Below are 25,306 nucleotides of genomic sequence, written 5' to 3' on the forward strand. Positions count from 1 at the left end.
CAGACAGTGTTGGAACTCTTTCAAGCAAAATAATATATATATATATATATATATATATATATATATATGCATGTATGTATGTATGTATGTATGTATATATGAAAGTCAGGAAGTATGGGATGGCTATATTTATTCCACCAGTTGGTATCCATAGGATGATCATCGTTTTCCAGCCAACATATGATAAATAATTATTACAATAAAATCAATGTCCAATATTCAGTGAAATTGTTGCTTGAATTATCCTGACTTCATCTGAGACAGGACAAACCTATAACTTCTCAATTATTTAATGTCAAATACCACCATTCTCAATATAATGGATACATACAATAAAACATCACAATAAAATTTATTCACTAAATTGCTTTTTCCCATTATATCAAACATTAGATTACGTAAAACAATGTGTTTCTTTTTCTCACACACAGTTTGTCCGTGTGAATCACAAAATCTCTATGGAAACTACGATTCATTTGATAAAACGCCTATGGTATTCATCATTGCCAAACTTACTTATTTCTGTGATTGGAAGAAGAGAAGACTTCCAGTTGGATCCATTTGCTAGAGAAGCTCTTGGGCGTGGTTTGGTTAAAGCTGCAAAAATCACAGGTATAAAGTTTTATTTAATAATAACAACAATAATAATCTTTTCTATTATACACACAAGGCCTGAAATTTGGGGGGAGGGGCTAGTCGATAACATCGACCTTGGTGCGTAACAGGTACTTATTTCATCGACCCCAAAAGGATGAAAGGCAAAGTCGACCTCAGCAGAATTTGAACTCATAACGTAGCGGTAAACAGAATACCACTAAACATTTCTCCCGGCGTACTAACGATTCTGCCAGCTTGCCACCTTTACAACAACAACAATTATAATGGGAATGATTACCTTGAATTAAATACTAGAGAAAACAAAGTTGTGGTATCATCTGGGAAGAGGTAAGGAAAAACTAAATTACTTGCTTATACATGGACATCCTGTAGCTGTTCACAAAAACTGAGGCAGAACTGGACAGCCTTGTCCAGTCTGTCTGAATTTCCTCCAATTATATCAAGATGGAGTTTAGACTCTCAAAATGTGCTACAATGGTGATGAGATGAGGAAAGCTTCCCAGGAGAGAAGGCATAGTTTTGCCAAGTGGTGAAATGATGAAGGCAATTCAACCTCAATCTAGTTATAAATACCTGGGAATACTTGAGGCAGGTGGAATCAAACACCACGACATGAAGAAAAAGACAAAAAAAGAGTACCTGCGGTGAGTGAGGAAAATATTGGCTTCAAACGGAATGCCAGTAACATAATTTGGCCATAAACTCTGGTGTAATCGCAGGAGTTCGATATGGCACTGGAATCCTGAAGTGGACAGAGAGGGAGGAGCTAAAGGAGATGGACAGGAAGTCAAGAAAGGTACTAACGTTGCTTGGAGCCCATCATCCACGTGCAGACACTAATCACCTGCACATGAAGAGAGCAAATGGGTGCAGGGGACTGATAAGTGTGAAAGACTGCGCCCATATCGAACTCATGAGCTTAATGATATACCTAGTCCAAAGTAAGGAAACTTTGCTAGTAACAGTTAGGAATGAAGGTGTATTTAGGGGCAAAGAAAAAAAGGGAAAACAAAGGAAGATGTACAAAAAGGAATTGAAGAAGAATTACGCAAGAAGGGACTACGCAATCAGTCCCATGTAGTCATAACAGAAGTTGCTGGAAAAAATAAGTGGATAGGCTGATGAAAGCAACCCCAAAAAGAAAGACCGAGAGCACTGTACTAGTAGCGCAAGACCAAGGGGTCAACCTGAGGAATGAGCAAGTACTTCCGCTGTACTTCATCTGCAATAGAGTGGATAAAGAGAAAATAATAATAATAACAACAACAACAACAACAACAACAACAACAATAATAATAATAACAATTCATTCTACTATAGGCACAAGACCTGAAATTTTAGGGGAGGGGGCTACTCGATTACATCAGTTCCTTTATTTCACTGGCATTTATTTTATCGACTCCTTAGCTTAATTTGGATTCAGAACGCTAAGACGGACGAAATGCTGCTAAGCATTCTATCCGGCGTGAAAATGATTCTGCCTGCTCACTCGAAAGCTAAGGTTGGTGTGGTGCTCAAAACTGACCGGATGGAATAAAATCCAAGCAATTAATAAATGGATGATGGCATCACTTCGGTATAGAGCTGGAATTATAAAATTACAAAAACAAAGAACTGATGAAAATGGATATGAAGTGAAAAGAATGTTGATAGTGCACGGACCCTACTACTCTGAGTAGACCGATAGGTTGTACTTTTTCAGAAGAGTGGTTGGGGAGGGCTGGATCATTTGCCAGGATTTTGTCTAAGCAGAGGAACACAGCTTCTTGTGGTATATAAAAATGCCGTGGGCCCATTGTAGAAACATGCGAAGGAGGCCGGTACCATTAAGACTGAGAAATATATAAAGAAATAAAAATTTATAGAGGCAGAAAACAGCTTGGATGGAATGAAAATGTACGTTCAGTTTGTAAGAGATACGAACACCAAGACAGATACAGAAGAACGGTGGCTGGTAGTTGTAACCTGAATATAGAGACAGAAGCACTTATACGCGCAGCTCAAGAACAAGCGTTAAGGACTAACTATGAGAAATGCAGAATCGACAACACTACCGACAGCAACAAATGCAGAATGTGTGGTGAGATGAATGAAACTGTATGGCACGTCGTTAGTGAATGCCCGAAATTGGTACAACTCAAATGCAAAATTTGGTAATTTGGTAAGAATGATTTGTTGGAAGCTCTGTGAAAATCAATGCCAGCAAAGAGCAAAGATGTGGTATGAGAAAACCCAGGAGTCACCGAGAATGAGAACGGCAAAATCCTATGAGATGCAATGATTCAGTGTGATCACCTGACCATACATCGGAAACTGGACATTGTTGTGGTGAATAAGAAAGAAAGAAAATGCACGATAATCGATATAGCATGCCCCGGTGACAACAGGATCAAAGAGAAAAAAAGAAAATGTAAACAACCCTGACGATTTGAAGTGGGAAATGTGAAGGTTGTGGTCAATGAGGAGAATACATGTGATACCAATAGTAATTGGTACCCTTGGAAGCAGCAGCACTTAGCTACCAACGTGGCTGAAAAAGATTGGTGAAAGTGTGAAGATAGAACAGTTACAAAAATCAACATTGCTTAGAACTGCAAGAATTCTTCGCAGGGTGACACTTTCCATTATACCCAACAACTTAAGCTGAGAGTTTTCGTCAAATAAGAATGATGACAAAGATAATCATAGTTTTTATCGAAAGATCAGTTTGTTAAACCCAAAATGCTTAACTTCCTGTATCACTATCTTTTGATCCCTCCCTCCCTCTCTCTCTCTATTCTCTTTCTTCCTCTCTCCGTCTTCTCTTTCTTCCTCTCTCTCTCTTCTCTTTCTTCCTCTCTCTCTCTTCTCTTTCTTCCTCTCTCTCTTTCTGATACTTTTGATGATTTTGAGATTCCATACAAAACTATAAGCTGCACCACACTTCCTCTAATCATACGATTCACCTTCATTTCCCTAACATCTATGAAGCTGACTCTAAATTCTAAATCCCTATTTTAACGGAAAGTGAGCTATTCTTTAATCGTAACAATATATGTTTTTTTGTTGTTTTGAAGATCATTGTGTATTGATCCCAAAATATTTAACTGCCTACATCACTATATTTCTCTCTCTTTCTCTCTGTCATCGATATATGTGTTGCTCTTTTGTTTCCTCACTCAGTAAGAGACTTTCCCACCTTCTCTCGCGACTATTGCACTCACCCACTGAACCCACCACTTTCACCTCAATCTCTTATATACGGTCGCACTATGAAGCACATTTTCTTTCCTCTCTCATTTCTCTCTCTTTCCTGTACCTCCTCTTCTTCCCTCGTCTCACTTGTACTTGATTGATTCAGACTCGTAACATTCACCTCTCCGACACCATTAAGACTGAAATAGTGAAATCAAATCATGCCCGAATGACTGAATGGTGATCAACTTCCACAAAGTCAAGCCATTCCCGACTAAACCGGCAACAGCCCCAGAGTGCACTCTGTGAGGAGGCTCTTTTTTTTTTGCTTGTTATTTGGAAGTACTACTGGACGAAAAACAAAACTTTTCATGGGGTGGATGAAGTCTGAAGAGTCAACAACCATCCAAGTAATATTTGTGTATTTGTAGTACCTATAAAGGCGTTACCGCTTAGGTTAACAGTAATAATAAATAGCCCCAGAAAAAAACAGCAGAGAACCTCTTCGATGAGGATAAATCTATCACAGAGGGTGAAAGGTCTCTTTAGACTTTGCCAGCACTCCCAAAGAAATGTTGTATCAATAAAAAACTTTGGTGGTTGTGACACCTCACCAACACAGTCCTCTTTATGAGTGTAATGCCAAATATATCACAACTAAGTTAATGAAACCCAAACTCTGAGTAATGGCCTCTCGCATGGCAAGTGTTCCACTACGCAGCAAGGTTGGCCTGGTCATTATCAAATACTGCTCCAAAGATTAGGAGAACTCAAAACAACAACAAAACTATAATGGAATGCTATTACAGAAGTGAGACTACGAAAATATGGTGCAAAGAAAGAATAAATAAATATGAGCAGAGAAAAATATGTTCTTTTCTACAGGACAAAGACCTCTAGACTAAAAAAACTAATCGCGAAAAGATAGTGGACATCCCCGTTGGAAATGGAGGAAATCTCCACAATAGTGTGTGAACATGACCACGCTGAGCATGAAGTAATTGAAGCAGAACAAGTACATAGACGTGCGGAGAGATTAGTAAACCCTTGCTCAAGAAATAGCTGGATGAAGACAAATTCTACTTCATGAACGGAAAGATTATTACAGAAGAACAAAACTTATTAAATACCTGAATGAGAACGAAATAGTGAAAGAAAGCGACTAACATTTCTGAGAAGAACTGAAAGTGGAAAACTAAGAAATTTCATAAAAACGATGGACGAGCCGTTAATGCAATCTACATTGAAAATATAACAGATCTAAGCGACCATATATACTGAGCAGCTTAGTCGCCGTTCAAATGCTTAGAGTTAAAAGGTAATGGAAAACAGAGGACAAATTGCCATGATGGGAACGAAGACCTGAAAATCAAATTGAACAACTTAAAAGGTGTTTTCCATGGAAACATGCAATCATAGAAAACAATAAGGTGATGGAAAGACACAGGAACTACAGAGGAAATATAAGATGCAAAGGACTGAAAATACTTAAAAAAGAATAAAGAGGAAAAATGAAAAAACTGTTAGGTAACAAAAAAATAAGTTACCAATAGAAAACAAATCAGTACCATCATAATAGATTATTCGAGGGCAGTGAAAGTAAATTCTTTGAACAGAACAATGAAGAGGAGCATCGGGGGAATGATATGCTAGATACTGAAGCATTAAGTAAGCCCAACATTATGTAAAAGCAGACTGGTTACTGGAATTTAAAAGAGAAATCGAAGATGGAGTGACACAAGGAAATGCAACAATTACGGGTAAGAAAGTAAAAGAAATGATCAAAAGAATATCAAACTGGAAAGCCCTCGGACCTAATGATGTCCGGGGATTCTGGTTCAAAATTCTCGCATATGTATACAGCCATATATGGCCTACATATGTATTTCTCAAAACCAAGTTGAAAATAAATAACCTGCTTTATATTGATGACCTCAAAGAACGAGAAGGTCCTGATTCTTTGATGCAAAGAGCAAGAGGTCGGAAGACAAACTCTGATGGCATAAAACTATTACAAGACAATATCATTGTGGAATAATGAGGGGTGCGAGGAGTACACGACAATATCATTGTGGAATAATGAGGGGTGCGAGGAGTACACGACAATATCATTGTGGAATACTGAGGGGTATGAATACCCAGGAGTACTGCAAGATGATAAGTGAAAGGACGGAGAAATGAGAAAGAAAATTTCTTACGGGTACAGGAATAAAATTTGGAAGGTACTCAAAACGAAACTGTATGGAAGAAATATTGTCAAAGCTATAAACAAACACATGAGCTATGCCAGTATTAAGATACACTGATTCCTTTCTGGAATGCACAAAGGCCGAGCATGGGTGGAACTTCGATAGAAGAATAAGAAAACTGCACACAATGTACAATGCGCACCACCCTAAAAGAAATAGCAACAGACTCTGCCTACCAAGAAATGAAGGAGGCGGCAGGTTACGAAAAGCAGAAGATACCATTTGTACTGAGATATTGAGGCTGAACAATTGGTGTGCAGACTGAACGGAGAATACTACCAGCAGTTAGAGATACCCAGAAAGTTGCTGAAACAGCGAAGGAATTCAGAGAGAGAATGGAGGGCAAAGCGACACAAAAAATGGAAAGAAATAGGATTACATGGCCAATTTATGCCACAAGCCGAAAATGTTGGAAATAATTAATGATGTTTCTGGTTGATGGATGGAATTCTGAACAGAAGAATAAGACGCAAATTATAGTCGCTAAGGAACAAGCCATTATAACAAATCTTATGGCAAAGATTGACAAAACTCACTCAGACAGTACATGTAGAATTTGCTCGAAAAAAGAGGAAAGTATCGATGATCTTTTGAATAAGTGCAATATAGTAGCACAAACAGAGTGTAAATAAAGACATGACTGTACAGGCAAAAGTGTGCATTGGGATCTTATTAGCCGTGTGAATGGATTCGATTCAAAACAACAGAAAAGTGGATGAAGGTAACAATTACAATGAATGAGGGTGACAGTTACAAGTACCTTGGTGTATTGGAGACAGAATCCTCAGCCAAGGAATCAAAGAGAAAGCAAGAAATGAATATCTCTGGAGGAAAATAAAAGGAGCGCTAAGCTCATAACTGAATGGAAGGAAAAGCATCTCTGCTATAAACACATGGGTGGTCTTTGTAATAAGATATTCTGCTATTTTTCTGAACTGGATTAGGGAACAACTAAGAGACATAAACTGTAAAACTAGCAAGTTAATGTCCATGTCCAGATTCCAACGTCGCACAGACAGTGTCCACAGATCATACCTACCACGGAAAAATGTGGCGGAGCGGGTGTGATTTGCTTTCAATAGAAGACTGTAGAGATTGTATCACGAAATATACAAGAGTATGTGAGAAGCAACCCAGAAAGATTAATTTCAGCTGCCAGAGGAGAGGAGAATGAAGCTGTAGAGGCGGCAACAGAATACAAAAAACAAAGCAAAAAGGAGAAACCAGGAGCGAGAAAGAAATATCAGCGTGAAATAACTTCACTCCAGCATCTCGGACAAATGCAGGACGTCGCTGCAGAGGAGTTTTGGTTATGGCTGAAGAACGGAGACTTTAAGAAAGAAACTGAAATACATATAATGGCAGTTATAACAGAGTTTAACATTTCCGTTGATCATAGTATCTTCTATCCACAGCTCAGTATCTGTTTACTTCACTATTATACACCTATGGCTAATCCACTTGTAATCCGTAGTGACTCAGCGCTGTTAGGTACTGCGAAAATCAACATCCTCGTGGAAGACTTAGAGTAATGAAGAACGTATCCCCATTATGCCAACCACATGAATGACAACATATCCAGCACCACATATCCCGAATGCAAGGTTCTTAGAAAAGACAGAAGGACTACCAAATCTATATTGAATAAATCATACCCATTTGATAAAATTAGATGTCAAAATAATTGTGTAGTATATTCTACAAGCCTACATGTAAACAATAAAACGAAGAACAATGTATATCAGATTAAGTGACAGGAAGAGACTTCTGTGGTTCTCCCAGTGTCCTACATTTGTGTGACATCTAAGAGCATTAATGATAGTTTCAAAGAACACTTGGAAAACTATACTGAGAAATAAACGAATTCCATCTTCTATCAGCATGCTGTAAACAGCCCCACAATGGCTCCTAAGGAGACTTAGGTTAGATGTCCTATCAACACATGACTTTAATGCAATGTTGAGACAAGTCACCGAAGCTGTCTGTATACAGTAGTACAAATCATAAATCCGAATGGGGTAGCACCCAGATTCTACTCGGAAGTACCCATCTATAATCACCCCTTTCTCTCATTTACGTGTAGAAATTCATATATGCATGTTGAGATGCGTAATACTGGTATATATGTGTAATAATATATAGTTGTATGAGTGTACATAGATTTATATATATATATATAAATATATATATATATATATATATATATATATATATATATATATATATGCGAGTGTATAGGTGAATGTGTATTTGTGCGTGTGGGGGGGTATGTGTGTGTGTATGAGTGTATATTCATGTACATATATGTATGCATATATATAAAATCAAAATAAGCAACAGGATATCCAGAGGTAAGGCAGTACGATCGTTTCAAATGACTCCATTTAATTGAACAATGCAATCATTACATCAATTTAAACGCAAAGCAATCTTCAGCTGCATAAATACATAGAATTAAATTAAAACAGATGGACACATTAATAAAATTTTACCTAACTACTCCAAGAAGGTAAGGAGATAGACAAAGATCATGCTGTTTTCATTTCAACTTAGAAGCTAGTAAGGCATCAGGAAAAAAATCTTTTAGGGATTTAACTAGTCACTGATGTTTTGGGGTCAGTTTTAATTTATAGTCTAGTTTATCTTTGTATATCAAAATCTGAGGCTGAAGAACAATGAACAGTGTCTGTTAGGGAAGGGGCCAAGAGAGTTGACAGAAATCATAGTGGGAATAGTCATAAAGCTATCGAGATTAATTTGAAGCAATATAATGAGATTTGGTAAAGGAAGATCTTAAATCAAGATGCTAGTTATTCAATTAAAAGGGCAAGACTCCAGTAAACCAATAGTGGTAATAAGGGGAATTTTATCACGGGATGTTATAGCTGAATGATTTGAACAATATTACTATATTGAATAAAGTTTAAAATTTAGGGTTATCAAGAAAAGTTAATTAAGAAGAATATTTTACCCAAAAGGATAAAATCTTTGGATACTTTTAAGTATATACCAAAACAATTTACTACAACAGAGAGAGGAAAGAACATTACATAGAAAAAGTTTAATATTTATTCATATTATACACCCAAATATTAACTTATTAGATGGTATCTATGAAGATTGATCATTGGCATTTACTGGAATTTAATAAGAGTACTGAGGCAAAAGAACATGCTAACTATATGGTTATTAACTAATAATCTAAGCATTTTATGATAAGTTAAGAAGATATTGGTACTGTTATATATAAGCTAGATATGAATATCCTAGGGGTACAAAATTGGGTTTGATTTTATAAAGGCTATTATAAAATAATAAAATAATCAGGTAGGGTAGAACTTCATAGAAAAAGAATAAACTAGCTTAATCACTAAAACCATGATGAAATATATATACCTTAATTAACACTAATAGAGAAAAATTAATGGAAAATGTATAATAATTCAAGTGTTTAAACTAAAAGATATTTAATAACTTATTTAGTTTGTATCTATAAAGACTGATACTAGGTTTTAACTAAAGGACTGTAGAAGTTATAGGACATGCTAACTATATATTAACCATAAACTAAGAGGTATAATATAGGTTTTAAAAGTTTTTAGCGTGAATGCATGCATGATAATATAGTTTCTCAGGGGTACTTAATTTGGACGGCTATTTACATAAAGGTCCTTATAAATACTAAGATCAGGAGGGTGGAACACTATAGGAAAGGGATAAATAGATTACTTACTAAAACCATGATGAAATCTGACCAACTAGGCAGCAAAAATTTATATGGATAGTATATTAACTCTGTATATCACACTAACCAACTATACTAAATAGCTTTTATTATATAATATATGCAGCGTACTTTGATTTCAAAAGTAAAAAATATTTAAAATTATTAAAAGTAAGTTTTCATCAATTCAGTCCAAGCCTAAGTATATATAGTATATAAGTATATATTATTACACTTTATAAGTGCTGCTTGTGAAAATATTTAAAGGTACGGGTGACACTATGTATGCATGAAACCCCAAGGTCTAATCTATTGTTAATTAGGTTGCAATTATCATTATGCTTAAAAATTTTATGTTTCCATAGAATACAGTTCGCACCCGTATCTACTATTTTTATAAGGCTGTGCTTTTCTTATTATTTCTCATTTAAGGCTAAGCCCAATTCTGTTTTCCTTCAATTCCCAAATCTTATTAGATAATGATGTACAATTCGCTTTATGTTTAAGCTTAAAAGAGGACACGTGATTGTAAAGACATTTCTTCATATTAGTCGAACAACCAATATAAATGAAATTATTAGTTGTAGTTATTATTGAACATTTATAAATTACGTTCTGACGACGGACAGTGGGATTACAACTAGGAGAAATATTACTAGAATTACAACTAGGAGAAATATTACTAGAATTACAACTAGGAGAAATATTACTATTAAAATTAGTATTATTAAAGTTCCTATTATTATTATTTTCATGATTAATATTTCTCTTATCAGGTATTTTATGATCACGTCTGTTATTTTCTACCTCCCTCCCAACTGTAGTATCATTTAAATCCGCTTCTACATCAACAGGCATACTAATAATTTCACTGCTTTATAGGCACCGGAGGTATCATCTATATTGTTTATATTAGAAGTATTCCCACTGTCACCTCTATTTTCCACTTCATCATTGATATTACTATTCTCATTTTGGGTGTTAACATTATAGTTGACAGTACTATTATTATTATTATTATTATTATTATTATTATTATTATCATTATTATTATTATGTTGTTTATTTTTTCTTCTTTCTTCAAATTTTCTTCCATTTCTCGCCGAGTGTTTTCCGTACACCTAGGGCAGAGAAACTCGTTGTATGCATTCCCAGTTTACACACGCAAATTCACAGGTAAAACATGTATTTAAGAAAACAAAAAAAAAAATTCATGAATGGATGTTGTTTTCACAGCGATAACGCTCTTCTCAGTACATGAGTCGTTCCAGTTAGCACGATGTTTTGCAGTTCCTGTAGGGATGGTAAGCCTGGTATCATTTTCAAATAGGTTTCAGTACCTTTTTTTTTTTATCATTCCTAGAGATCCTACAATCACTGGTATGTATGGTAGTCACCGTGAGGTGCCACATTTTTTCAATTTCTATTAGCAAGTCTTTATATTTACTGATCTTGTCAAATTCTTTCGCCGCTATATTATGATCAGAGGGAATACTCATGTCAATTAATAAACATGTCTTCTTTGTCTGATCTTTTATAATAATATCCGGTTTATTAGCTTTTATAGTCTTGTCGGTATGTACGGGGAAGTCCCAGAGAATCGATACATTTTCTCCCTCAGTCACAGCTTCAGGATGGTGTTTATACCATTTGTCGGCGGTTTTGATTTTATAATGCTGACATATTGTCCAGTGTAAATACTGGCCAACTCTGTCATGTCTTGCTTTATATTCTACAGGTGCTAAGACTCTACACCCTGAGATTAGGTGGTCTATAGTTTCAATTGCATAGTTATAAAATCGGCATTTTGGGTCAGCTCCATTTTTTATCACATTGGCTTGGTAGTTCCGGGTTAATAAGCTTTGGTCTTGAGCAGCCAATATGAAACCTTCAGTCTCTGCTTTTAGCCCTGAACTTCGTAACCACTGATGCGTGCGTGCGTTTCTGGTCGACATCAGCTTGTTTGCTTCGAGCCACATACTTGCCATGCAGAGGTTTCTGTTCCCATCTGCTAGCTAATTTTTCATGTGCTTTTGTCTTTGCAATTAATTTTATTTTCTTTGCAGCAGCAGTTGGCGCATTTCCTTCAACCTGATCAAGCTGGTGGGTATCTAAGAGTTCGGTAGCGAAATTTTTGCTCTCTTTCAGAATAGAGTGAAATTTTTTCGGTCTTTCATGTTTTTCAACAAGTTTCAGCATCCAATCGTTGGTTGTTTCAAGGTATTTGGCCAGTCCGATTGTAGTGGTTTTGTACGTAAGTTCAAGCTGGATCAAGCCTCGACCTCCCTGAGCTCTTGGAAGGTAAAGACGATCCACGTCTGCCTTTGGATGGTGCATCTTATTACAAGTCAGTAGCTTGCAGATTTTTCTATCAATTTTGACTATTTCAATGGTATTCCAGTTAAGCACATTGAAGCTATAAAGAACAACTGGGACTGCTAAGGAATTTATGACTAACACCTTATTATATGCATTCAGCTCAGACTTCAGAACTGCTCGAACTCTTCTGTAACATTCCTTCCTAACCTTCTCTTTCATGCTTGCATGCTCGATACCAGAGCCTTCATTTATTCCTAGGTATTTATAGGTTTGTTCCTGCTCAAGTTCTTTTATTACTGTTTCGACATCTAATTCTATTGAACTTGACTTTACTAGTTTCCCTTTCTTAAAAGTGGCTTTGGCACACTTTTCAAGGCCAAACTCCATCCCGATATCATCACTGAATCCTTTCACAGTATGTAATAGTCCCTGAAGCTCTTCATCGTCTTTGCCATATAGCTTTAAATCATCCATATAAAATAGATGGCTTATTTTCTTGTTGTCAATTTTGTAGCCATATCCTGTTCTATTCAGTTCACTTGAGAGTGGTATCAGTGCTATGCAGAAAATCAGTGGTGAGAGCGAGTCACCCTGGAAAATGCCACAGTTTATGCTAATATTATTTGAGTGCATTACTGCATTAGAATGATATAATTGCAGCTTCGTGTTTCATAGTGACATATTATACTTTAAAAAATTTGAAATCACAGGAGAAATTTTGAAAATGTCCAGCGATTTCAGAATCCACGAATGTGGTTTGCTGTCAAAGACTTTTTTATAATCAATCCATGAAGAGCTGAGATTTCTGCGCTTGTTATGGCAGTTCTCAAGGATCATGCGATTAATTAAGAGCTGATCTTTGCATCCGTATGAACCTCGTCTGCATCCTTTTTGTTCAGTGGGAAAGAGGTTATTCTCTTCCATAAACGTATATGTTTTCTCCACTAGAATAAATGTCAAACTCTTATAGGTAGTAGACAAACATGTTATAGGCCGGTAGTTTTTTGGGTCTTTGGTTTCGTTATTTTTCGGGAGGAGGTAAGTAATACCTTTTGCCATCCAATTGGGAGTTCTTTCTGGGTCTTTCATAATACTATTAAATAGTATTACTAACATTTTGTGTGCGGACGAGAGTGATGAGAGCCATAAATTTGGTACCCTATCAGTACCAGGGGATTTCCAGTTATGAGCCTTCGTTAGTGCCCTCCTTAGGCCGGCGATTGAGATGTCTTCCCATACCTGTTCTTGTAGATTTTTGTAGGCATCTTGGGTGCGTTTGATCCAGTCTGCATTTTCATTGTATGGTTTCTCATCACTCCAGATCCCTTTCCAAAAGTTTTCAACTTCTTCCATTAGGGGTGGATTTTCAATGGTTATTTTTTCTTTCCCTATTTCCTTGTAAAATGATTTGGCATTGGATTTGAACATCTTATTTTTTCTCACGATCTTCCTGCTTTTTCTTGATCTTATATCATTTCCAGAGATTAGCTCAGTTAATATTGATATCTCCCTTCGCAACGATTCAATCTCAGTTTCAATTCTACTCCTCCAGTTTGATTTTCTTTTCGAATCTGGTATTGTTGGCTTTTTGGGTGTTAAACAGCGTCTTTCGATTACCTTAGCAACAGAGTAAATAATTTTATTTAATTTATTAAGATCGGGTTTTAGTTGCTGTATGATCTCTTGTGTAACACAGTGGCCAATTTTTATTTGCATTTTATGTTGGTGTGCATTTGGTAGTTTATGGAGTGGTTCCCTATCATTCATATTTGTATGCCCTACAACTGCAAGCTCATTCAGAACTTCCTGCTTCATTTCAGTGATAGATTTTCTGTGTTGTTCAGCAAATATGTGGTCTTCAAATTCTGTTTCGACATCATTTTCCTGGCTGTTTTCCCTACGGTCATTATATTCTCCTTTTTCTTCAGGCTCTTGAGTGGTTTCGGCAGATGGTCGCCTTTCAGTCAGTGTTTGTAGTCCAACGTTCCTCTCCTCTGCTTCATTATTTCTTTCCTGACTTATATTTAGGTCATTCTCTACCGCTCTTTTAATAGAGGTCAATTCTGCATCTGTGAGTCTGGTATTTCTGAGGATATCTCTTCTAACATTTGCTAATCTGTTTTCATCCAGGTTTGATCTGCTAGCTGGATTCCGGCTCCTCCAAATTCTGTAGGAGTTTGCGGTGTGTTTCTCTTGGGTTGGCCTACTTAATGCGAAGTAATAAGCGTAAATTACTTCTTTATATTCTTCCCGTTTCCATTTAATTCTTTTACATTTTTGATTTTGTGGTCGTTATGGTGGTGAACTTTGGGGGCTTAATTTGGGACAAATCCCGTCTAAGTGACCTTCCAAGTTCGTATTCGGGGAAGATATTCTGCCATTTGAAAATTTTTCGTCGTCAGGCTAACAGATTCCTGACAGGCGCGCTTCCATTATAACCATTGGACAAGCGATTTGGTGTAGTGTTTGAATTTTTTTTTTAAGTAAAGTTAAATTATTAAATTTTCATTTTTTAAAAATTTTATTTTACATTTTTTTAATATATTTTTTTACCCACTAATCTTCATACAGGGGTCGCGTTTATCATCATTAGCAGCAGCACCACCACCACTACCACCAGTAGTTGTAGTAGCAGCAGCAACATCACTATCAGCAGCAGCAGCAGCGGCTGGGGTAATAGTAGTAGTAGTGGTAACAGCAAATCAGCAGTACCAGTAGCAGTAGTAGCAGCAGCAGCAGCTGTAGTAGAATCGGAATCTCCATAGCCTAAAACGTGGGATTCCGTAAAAAAAAAATAATAAATAAGTGGGGCAAGGTTCAGATTACATATAGTCCGTCTCTACCCCCCCCCCCCCACAACATCGCTTGACAACCGATGCTGATGTGTTTACGTCCCCGTAACTTAGCGGTTCGGCAAAAGAGACCGATAGAATAAGTACTAGGCTTCCAAAGAATAAGACCTGGGGTCGATTTGCTCGACTAAAGGCGGTGCTCCAGCATGGCCACAGTCAAATGACTGGAACGAGTAAAAGAGTATATGTAAATTTCTTAACTTATTTTGAAGGGAATTTTAAATACTCACACGATATTGTATATATTCCAGTCTTTCAGAGTTATTCTATTTTTTTGTTCGCCGTTGTCCAGCTGGGTCATATTAGTGTTTCTATGGCTTTCAGCTACTGAATGGTCAGAGCAGCGAGGAACACGTCCAGCCGCTGTCAAGGCTGGCGCTCCTCATTATTGTGGCCAATAAACAACTGGTGGTTCGCCCTGAAGCGGGCAATTAGAGCAGAATCAATTAGGTTTAGTAAGGCTCTAGCTGTAGAACGTAAGAAAACAGAGCGGGATTTAGTTAACAAACTAGACGAGGCTCTTAGGACAGGCATCGCAACCGACGTGTTAGCAGCGAAGTTGGCCCTCGACCAACACTTTGATGCCAAGCATGAAGGCTGCGTTGTCAGAGCTAAAGCACTTTCGGTAAGCGGGGAGGGGACTAAGGCCGCTCGATGGGCCCGCGTGGTTGAGGCTAAGCGTGGCAACAGAGCGACCATTCGGTTTTCGGTGGACCAGAACGACTGCGAGATTTCGGGACCGAAGCAGATGTGTTCGGCCTTTCAGCAGCACTTTTCTCAATTGTACGGGACGATTGGTAGGACGGACGACGGAACAGATTTCGGTGTGTACCTACTACAGCTGCTGCTGCTGCTACTACTGCTACTGGTACTGCTGATTTGCTGTTACCACTACTACTACTATTACCTCAGCCGCTGCTGCTGCTGAAAGTGATGTTGCTGCTGCTACTACAACTACTGGTGGTAGTGGTGGTGGTGCTGCTGCTAATGATGATAAACGCGACCCCTGTATGAGGCCGAGTGCTGCAAAGGACCGATATCTGCCTGGGAAGTACGGGAAGCGATGAAAGGCTGCACGAGAGGTAGATCGCCGGGTTTGGATGGTCTGCCTTACGAGCTTTATACGTCAATGCCAGACTTGTTTGCGGGCGTCTTGGCAAACGTCTACTGCAACTGGCAACAAAACGGGAGAATTCCTGCTTTTGTTTGTCGGGGAGTGGTGGCTTTGCTAAGAAAGGACCCAAACAAGGGGGACATTATAGGGAACTTTAGGCCCATCACTCTGCTCAACACAGAGTTGAAGATCTTGGCCAAGGTGCTAGCCAAGAGATTGGCGCCTGTCTTGGGCAAACTGATCGGCAAGGCGCAGACATGCGCTGTGCCGACCAGGTCTATCCACGACAACCTCCATCTCATGCGCTACATCATAGAGAGAGTGGGTAACGCAGCTGGCGCGGGTGGGGATTTGATCAATTTAGATCAGTCTAAAGCCTTCGATAGGGTCGACCATCGATACCTGGCAGCTGTTCTCAAGGCAGCTGGTTTCGGTCCGGTCTTCCGCGGGTGGATAGCTGCTTTATACAGCGGCATCTGCTCGGTCATACGGGTGAACGGCCATCTACCGGAACCGTTCAACATCTCGCGTTCGGTTCGCCAAGGGTGTCCTCTCTCCTCCCTTCTGTATGTATTGACTCTCGAGCCATTACTGCAGAAGTTGGAGGCTTTGAGGGCGTCCCGCGTGATCTGGGATGTGGAAGGAGCGTGTCTGCCTATGCCGACGACGTTACCGTGATGGTGTCGAGCCACAGGCATATTGACCTGATTGGCGAGACACTAAACGAGTATGAAGCGGTGACAGGTGCGAAAATTAACGCGGAAAAGTCAATGGGCTTGCAACTAGGCACCTGGAGGGGAAAGTCCATGCCGTCCAACAGCGTCGTAGGGCGCTGGACAGACGGACCCGTTAAACTGCTCGGAGTCTGGTTCGGTCCGGACCTCCAGTTGGAGAAAAACTGGGAAGAAGTGACGAACAGGGTGGCCAAGCTCACCCAAAAATGGGCTGAGAGGAAGCTCTCCTTGAAAGGTCGAGCGGAGGTAGCGAATGCGTACATCGCATCCGTCATCTATTACCGTTTGACCGTCGTCCCTTGTCCCGACCGCTGGTTAACCAAGATAGTATGCTTGCTCTTCAAGTTTTTGTGGAAGGGTCAGGTACCACTGGTCAGGCGCTCCATCTGTTGTCAACAGCCGCTGAACGGAGGCCTTGGCATGCCGTGGTTGCTGATCCGCAAACATGCGCTCAGGCTACGACATCTCAGGCGCTTCCTGGACGGTGAACAGGTGTGGTCTCCTTTCGTCAGACGCGATTTTCCGCAGCTCGTTTCTTTAACAGAGCTGCAATCCTGGATCAAACGTAGACCGAGAAAGGGCGCTTGGCACCTCGAGTGCCGCCAAGCTCTCACCGCCCTCAGTCAGGCGGGCAGTGCGATCGGTAGTAGATCCACTCTAGCTTTCTATAGAGGGTTAGTGGGAGAAAAGTGCGACGACGTTCTCGGGGAAACTCTAGGCGTCGAGGATAATCAGCTAAGCAGTCTGTTCAGGAGAACTTTCGGGCCGGGGACCATGGATAATTTCCAAAGGTCCCTCGCCTGGCAGTGCTACCGAGGTGCGCTACCTGTTCAAGATAAACTCTACCGACATAGAAGTGCCGTCAACCGGGCCTGCCCGAGGTGCGCTCAGGACGACGAAACCGTTCGGCACGCACTCGTCCAGTGTCCGAGCATTGCTGACCTGTGGGTCTATATCGAACAGCTACTGTCACGTGTAGGACGGATCCGGCTATCAGCTGGATCCATCGTGAGAATTGACTCACCGACCTCCTTTAACCAGGAGGGCAAGGCAATTTTCCTATGCCTAGTGGCTGTAGCGAAAGAGGTGATATGGTGGACCCGTTTGAAAGGGTTAAGGACAGACACTTTCCTTTTTGGCCAAGGCCTCATCAACTTTTTCAAGTTCCACTTGAAAAGGAAGATGAGAGTAGAGAGGGAAGTGCTGTCTCATAGCAAATTCGTTGAAAGATGGGTGACTGTTGGAAAAATGGCCAGTATAAACGGACCGATTCTGAGAATACACCTGTAGAAAAAAAAAAGAAAAGGTAATGTAAAAGGAGAAAGGGTTCTATACCCCTTTCTTATTTTTTCTGACCAGGCTCCCGTGGTTTTATGGGTTTTTCCACGTGTAACCTTTCCTTTTTCGAAGCGCCTCCCCCTTTGGGAGTTCTACTTATTTATTTATCTATTTATTTATCTATTTATTCATTATATCTTTCTCCGTTTTCTTCTTCTGTTTAGACGAACTTTCCTACCTTTTTGGACAAAACCTTTTGTAACCTTCGTCCTGTCTTTGTCCTTACATGTTTTTAATTGATATTAGCCCTTGTGGCCAATAAAACGAATTAATTATTATTATTATATCGCATCGGGTCGTCTAGATCGTACTTAGATAGATTTTTCTGTAGGCCAGCGGATAAGGATAGCATAGGGTGTCCACAATTCAACATAGTCGGCTACACGGACCACAAATTCGTGATCTGTACGGTCGACTTAGATAGGCTCCATAGACAAGGCCCCGGTTACTGGAAGTTAAACACGTCAATAACGGCGTGCAAAGCCTACAGAGACCAGATTAGTTTATTAGTTAAGAGGGCTTTAACCGGGGCAATCATCAACAACATCTGGTGGTACGCCCTGAAGCGGGCAATTAGAGCAGAATCAATTAGGTTTAGTAAGGCTCTAGCTGTAGAACGTAAGAAAACAGAGCGGGATTTAGTTAACAAACTAGACGAGGCTCTTAGGACAGGCATCGCAACCGACGTGTTAGCAGCGAAGTTGGCCCTCGACCAACACTTTGATGCCAAGCATGAAGGCTGCGTTGTCAGAGCTAAAGCACTTTCGGTAAGCGGGGAGGGGACTAAGGCCGCTCGATGGGCCTGCGTGGTTGAGGCTAAGCGTGGGAACAGAGCGACCATTCGGTCTTTGCTGGACCAGAACGACTGCGAGATTTCGGAACCGAAGCAGATGTGTGCAGCCTTTCAGCAGCACTTTTCTCAATTGTTCGGGACGATTGGTAGGACGGACGACGGAACAGATTTCGGTGTGTACCTAGACGGCCTGCCGCAACTCTCGACCAACTTGATAGTTTGTTCACGTATATTGTAACCTCGCCTGGTTTCCTATAGAGGTGGTATAATCTAGAGTTAATGTTCAAACTAATATCTAATAAATTTACTGCTTTTGTGCCATATTCATACATAATACCTAAATTAAAGCTTTTAAAAATTTTCTAATTATTTTTCTCATTCTTTCCATGACTGATTTGTTGTTGTTAGGGATGATAAATAGAGTATCATCTCTATATAAACCTCCCTGTAATTCAGGGGTTTCTTTATTGAGGCACTTTAAAAGGAACGCACCAACTAGACAGGACGAAGGTTACAAAAGGTTTTGTCCGAAAAGGTAGGAAAGTTCGTCTAAACAGAGGAAGAAAACGGAGAAATGTCAAATTGAATAAAAGAATAATTACGTACGTTATCAATGGATTTAAACCAATGTATCAAACAATAATTTGAGAGTTAGGTTGGGAATTATAAGGGGTAGTATATTATCCAGAATAGATTTACTAAGTCAACCAATATCGGACTTGGTCAGGCAACTTAGTCTTACAGTAGGACTATCATGAAAGTTCTTCTTGTGGTCTTTTAGGTTAATCCTAAGGTTCTGTTCTGTCTGTTAAGTCATAGTCCATCATAATTCCTTGAAACGACCGTGCTACAATACCTCTGGATATCCTGTTGCATATTTTGGTTTTAATCACCTTATTTTGAAAGTGTATGGATTTACCGTAATAAATTCTGGTGCCTCAACTTAAGTACCTAATTCATTTAAATCGAAATTTTTGCTTATGTATAAATATATATATATATATATATATATATAGCTTTATTATGTATATATATATCATATATATGTATATATATATATATATATATATATATGTGTGTGTGTGTGTGTGTGTGTGTGTGTGTGTGTATATATATGTATTCATATATATATATATATATATATATATATATATATATATGTATATATATATATATGTATGTATGTATATGTATATATATATGTGAGTGTGTATTTATAGATGTATACTAAAATTTGGTAAAAATATTGTTTCTGTTATCAACGTAGCAAAATTCACGCATGTGAGATTTTGTATGTATATCAATTTAAATAAGAGCTAAAAGACGATCCATTGTAAACACTTTATTATGACCTATGACCATTTCGATGCAATATCCAGACCAACTCATGCATATTATGAAATATGGAATATTGTATCTCTTTAGAGTCAGATTAATTCATAGCAGACAGTAAAAACAGACAACATTCATAGTTGTCCTAGAATTACATGTATATAAAGAAGAAGTTGAAAAGACATGATACATATCGAAACTGTATAGCATATCGATCTTGAAACCGTTAGAAAGCAGGGTAAATGAGAAGTGATGCTAAGTTATGATGTCATCCTATGAAGTTAAATAGCGAACAAGTACGGGACGCTGTACATTTCAAAAAACCGTTGGACTTCTGAAAGTAAATAAAAAAACCAAGACCACAGAAAAAACCGTTTGATATTAAAAACATTAAAAATATATTTTTTTACACAAGTTAATGGTCAAATAGAAGTAAATCTAATAAATAATGCTTAAGTATAATATAATATAATCACCTCAACTATACATAATCTAAACAAGACATTATATTAAGTTAAGATTTAGAAGTAAAAAGGCCTTATATGATTTTGTAAGCCCGATAGATTAGAGAAAATAAATTGTAAAAAATAAGAAATAATAAGCAAAAAAAATATATATATATATATATAAATTTTTAGGTTACATTCATGTTGCTGTTATCAAAAATATAAATAAAAAATGAATAAACATAAAAATAAAAATAAAAATAAGTGAAATGAATTAGGATACATTCAAATTGTAGCTAACAAATTAAAGAAAAATTAAGTTAATTACCTTAGTGATGGAGTTTAAATACAATATTCAGAGTAATATTACAAGGATTGATGGATTTAATCGATACGGCAAAAAACGTAAACAAATATTACGGTGTAATCGTAAATGCCCCACATATAAAAATATAACTGAAAAATTTCAACAGTTCCCGATTTTTTATATCTTTGAATAAATGAAGATATGGTAGAAAACGAAATACAAAGGGTCTCTGATATTTTCCTGTAACTTTTACCTGCTTTCCAGGGTTCAATAATTAAGTTTTTCACTGAATTTGTGATTTCTTTACTTTTCGCCATTATTACGACACTACTTTATGTTGTCTCAGTGCTAAATGAAGAACCTAGCGTTTTGACACTCAAAAATGACTACTGATAAGATTATTGGAACAAACGAGAAAGTTCTAGTAAAGAAAAATATTTTAACAGTATTTTGTAGCATAGAAATTCATAAATTTATTCTGTACGAATACTTTTTTCACCCCTAAATATTTATAATTGTATTCATTAGTTACTACAATTTATTAGTTTTATTTTGCATATTCTTAGTTTATGCATGTGTATGTAAATATAGTAAATGTATATATCCCATTTATGTTCATTAGAAATGAAATAAATAAAGAATTTTCACATGTACGAATATTTATTTCCCCCCACTGTATATATATATATATATATATATATATATATATATATATATGTATAGCTGAATAAACTTAAAACATGGCCTGGTTTTCACGTTTTTTTATATTTGTATTTAAAAAATTACAATGTTAAAGTGTGTTAAACATTACAAAAGTATTTTGAAATGTTCATAAAGTTTAATTAGCGCCTTCACACGTTCGTAGTATTCAGTAGATTTCAAAACGTATTTAACTGACAGTACAGCTCTTGACATACGATAAAATTACTGATAAAATTACTAACTTCTTCCTCTTTATACCTCTTAGAAGGTTCCGACAAGTTGAATTTTTGGAATACCGTTTTAACCAATCTGCATGCTGTTTAAACATTACGGTTTGTGTGTTACTAGAAATGGTAGCAGTACCTAAATTTCAAATCATACCACACAACACACAAAACGCAACATCCCATATTGTCTAGCCAGGAGAGTTTGTACTATAATAGATGATCTGAATAACAGAAACATACGACTTATAGAACTCAAAGGATTTCTGCTCAAGCAAATATACCCTCTCCTACCTATAGAACATAGCATACAACGAGCAAAAGAGATACCTATCGAACAACTTCGGGCAACACGAGAAAGACAGACCCATCAATGGAACACAATACCATTTCTAGTAACACACAATCCTCATCGCCAAAACATTTTAACATATAAAAACAAATTTGCTAATTATGAAACAAAGCGAACAATTTAAAAACATAATAAGTAATCAAACACTTATCTTAAGAAAAAAGCAACCACATAACTTAAAAGAAACTATTAACAAAGGCAAAAGTCAACATGAACAAATGGGATAAAAGATTCACAGTATCCAGGTGTAATGATAACAGATGTGGAACGTGTCAATACTTGCATACTGGTAAATCCATTAGACCAAAAGATGGATAGATTTTCGCAAATGCATATATGAATTTGACTTACTGCATTAAGTGCTCTAATTGCGAGGAACTATATATTGGAGAGGCAGGGAATGCGTTATCGGGAGGCTCATGAGTCCACAAACAATAGATGCGGAACACTAAGGTTTACCAAATTCCATTGAGAGAACATACAGAAACATGTGGTCAGAAAATGTTTCTAAATTTTCCTTTCCACAGACCACAAGTGAAATTTGAAGAAAGATAAAAGAAAAACAGTTTATTAAAATGTTGAAACCTGTTCTGAACGGAAATAACAACAATAACATAACAACCAGTCAATGGTGTCGATTATAAAATATATTTAACATATGAATATAAACAAATCACAGGAGACTCCTACCAATTAAAATAAAAAAGAAACCAACTAAGTTTGCTCACTCATAAAACAATTACATGTTCACTGCAAGTTAATTGGTTACAATAAAGGTGGGATCTATACCAGTTATATCATTGTCCGCCCGGCAAACGAGGACGTTTAAACAGCATGCAATTTGGTCAAAACCATATTTCAAAAATTCAGCTTGTTAGAACTTCTAAGAGATATAAAAAGGAAGAAGTCAGTCATTTTACTATAGTTGTCAAGAACTCAACGGTCAGTTAAATACATTTTGAAATCTGATGATTACTTCGAACGTATGAAAGCGCTAATTGAACTTTATGAACATCAGAAAATATTTTTGTAATGTGTAACACAATTCAACAGTGTAAACACTTTTTAAAAAATACAATAATATAAAACGAGAAAACCAGACCATTTTTAACTTTATTCAATACACATTTACACAAATTCGGAACACACACACACACACACACAATCTGTAAAAGAGAGTTTTGTGTGTGGGGGTGGAGGGTGTATACGCATATGTTCCTTATGCATTCTGAGTTGCCGATTTTGACGTGTGGGTTATCAGAAGATTCACTAAGCTTTCAGCTACCAACTAAACTTTATTTTCATTTACATGAATTTAACATTATAATTTTTCTTTTAGTCACCTATCCAAACGATGTTTTATAGCACCACCACAACGACGGTGATGTCACATTTTCTATATGAGTGTGTTCGCGCGTTCATTACGTACGTTAGGCCGATAACTGGCAAGTATATATGTGTAACGGTGTATGTGACTGTCAGTATACACACATTCCAATGATGACTGATACACATACGCACACACATCTAGAGACAGAGACACACACACACAGGGGCAGAGATAGGTTTGAGGTGTGCGTGAATGCATGATTGTGTGTATCTGATTTAGTATATGCCTATGACTTTGCCGCCCAACAGTAAAACACGCTGATTTTGAAAGAGTTTAGTTGCCGCCTGGACGTTGAACGAACAGCATTATATTTGAAATACCACTGTTTGAATTTTCCTTTTCATCATGCAGAGTTGCGGCGTAAATAGCATTAACAATTAGCACTACTTATATACTGAAATATCAATCGGGTTTTTATAACCAACATGAACGCTTGATTGATTTGACAGCACTCACAATACTTGCAAATATATTTGAGAAAAAAAATGTTATTCTGGTTATTATAAATTCTGGAACTTGGCCTTAGCGGCTCTTTCAAAATAATTACAGAAATGTTATTCCACTCCTTCTAACCAGTTTGAAGATAATGCTTTTTTTAACAGTCTCTGCGTCTTTATCGTATTTTTGCTATGCTGTTTCATCTCTGAGTATTCAATGCCGCACAACCTTTTTACTGCTTTAGTATTTATTCTACAACCTATATAAACTTACACAGTTAAAATATATAGTAAAGTCAAATTAATTTATGTCTTGCTACATACAACCTTCAGTAAATGTTTTAAATTAATTAACTTTCGCAACTGTAACATATTCATTTGTATACACTTTGTTCAGCTTTCGTTTCAAAATTTCTTTTGAAAATATTCCCTAGAAAAATTATAGCGTAAGAATGTGTTTTACGCCTATATTGACTACATTTCCTTTCGCTTGAACATGGTGTTTGTAAGTTTTACTGTTTTCACTATTATCAATTCTGTGTGTGTGTGTGTGTGTGTGTGTGTGTGTGTCTGTGTCTGTGTCTGTCTGTGTGTGTGTGTGTGTGCGTGTGTGTGTGTGTGTGTGTTTCCGCCTACAATAAACTATAGTAAAGGATATTTTACATTGTTTTAATGAGCCGACATCTAATGACGCAGCCATGCTTATGATAGGTGATACCCATGAAAATAATGATATTCTCATTCTTGTTCGAGATCTCAGCTTTATAATGCTCTCCACTATCTTCTTATTCTGTGGAATAGACAACATGGATATAATTTGAAAATTCCCCAAATTGAACCTGCAACAGAGAACCAATTACAAACAAGGTGTCGTCAAATGACTTCTATTCTCACCAACTGATGTTAACACCAGAACAATCAAATTAATTACACATGTCAAATAAACTTTATTTTCGTTTTCATATTTTCATCGTTATCTCAACAACCAGCTACAGTATTCCGAAATACAGTGCTCTAAAACGACCAGCTTTCATTAGAAAGTGAAAGCAGTTTCACACTTTCAATTTGAACCGAAATTACAAAGTGCTGCATTACGAGAGTGACGACGTTTGAATAATGAAAATATTTCTCTGAATTAGTTACATCTGTACTATAATAAAGCTTCTTATCATCCATCTACCAAGTAAACAAAGTATTGGGC

The 25,306-nt window shown here is 37.4% G+C and overlaps 1 protein-coding gene across 8 annotated transcripts in view; it reads left to right on the plus strand.

Moving 5' to 3' along the window:
• Positions 1–25,306, plus strand: part of LOC106871768 (uncharacterized) — a 1,221,261-nt gene that overhangs the window by 624,982 nt on the left and 570,973 nt on the right. For all 8 annotated transcript variants that reach the window (XR_016244689.1, XR_016244690.1, XM_089364843.1 and 5 more), the window contains exon 43: positions 432–612. Coding sequence is in view for 6 of the 8 variants with exons in the window: in XM_089364843.1 (XP_089220969.1) it covers positions 432–612 (181 nt within the window). In the remaining 2 variants the exon portion in view is untranslated. The remainder of the gene's footprint in view (positions 1–431; positions 613–25,306) is intronic.

Source organism: Octopus bimaculoides, chromosome 16 (genome assembly GCF_046866305.1).
Source record: "Octopus bimaculoides isolate indiv1 chromosome 16, ASM4686630v1, whole genome shotgun sequence".
Taxonomy (NCBI): Eukaryota; Metazoa; Mollusca; class Cephalopoda; order Octopoda; family Octopodidae; genus Octopus; species Octopus bimaculoides.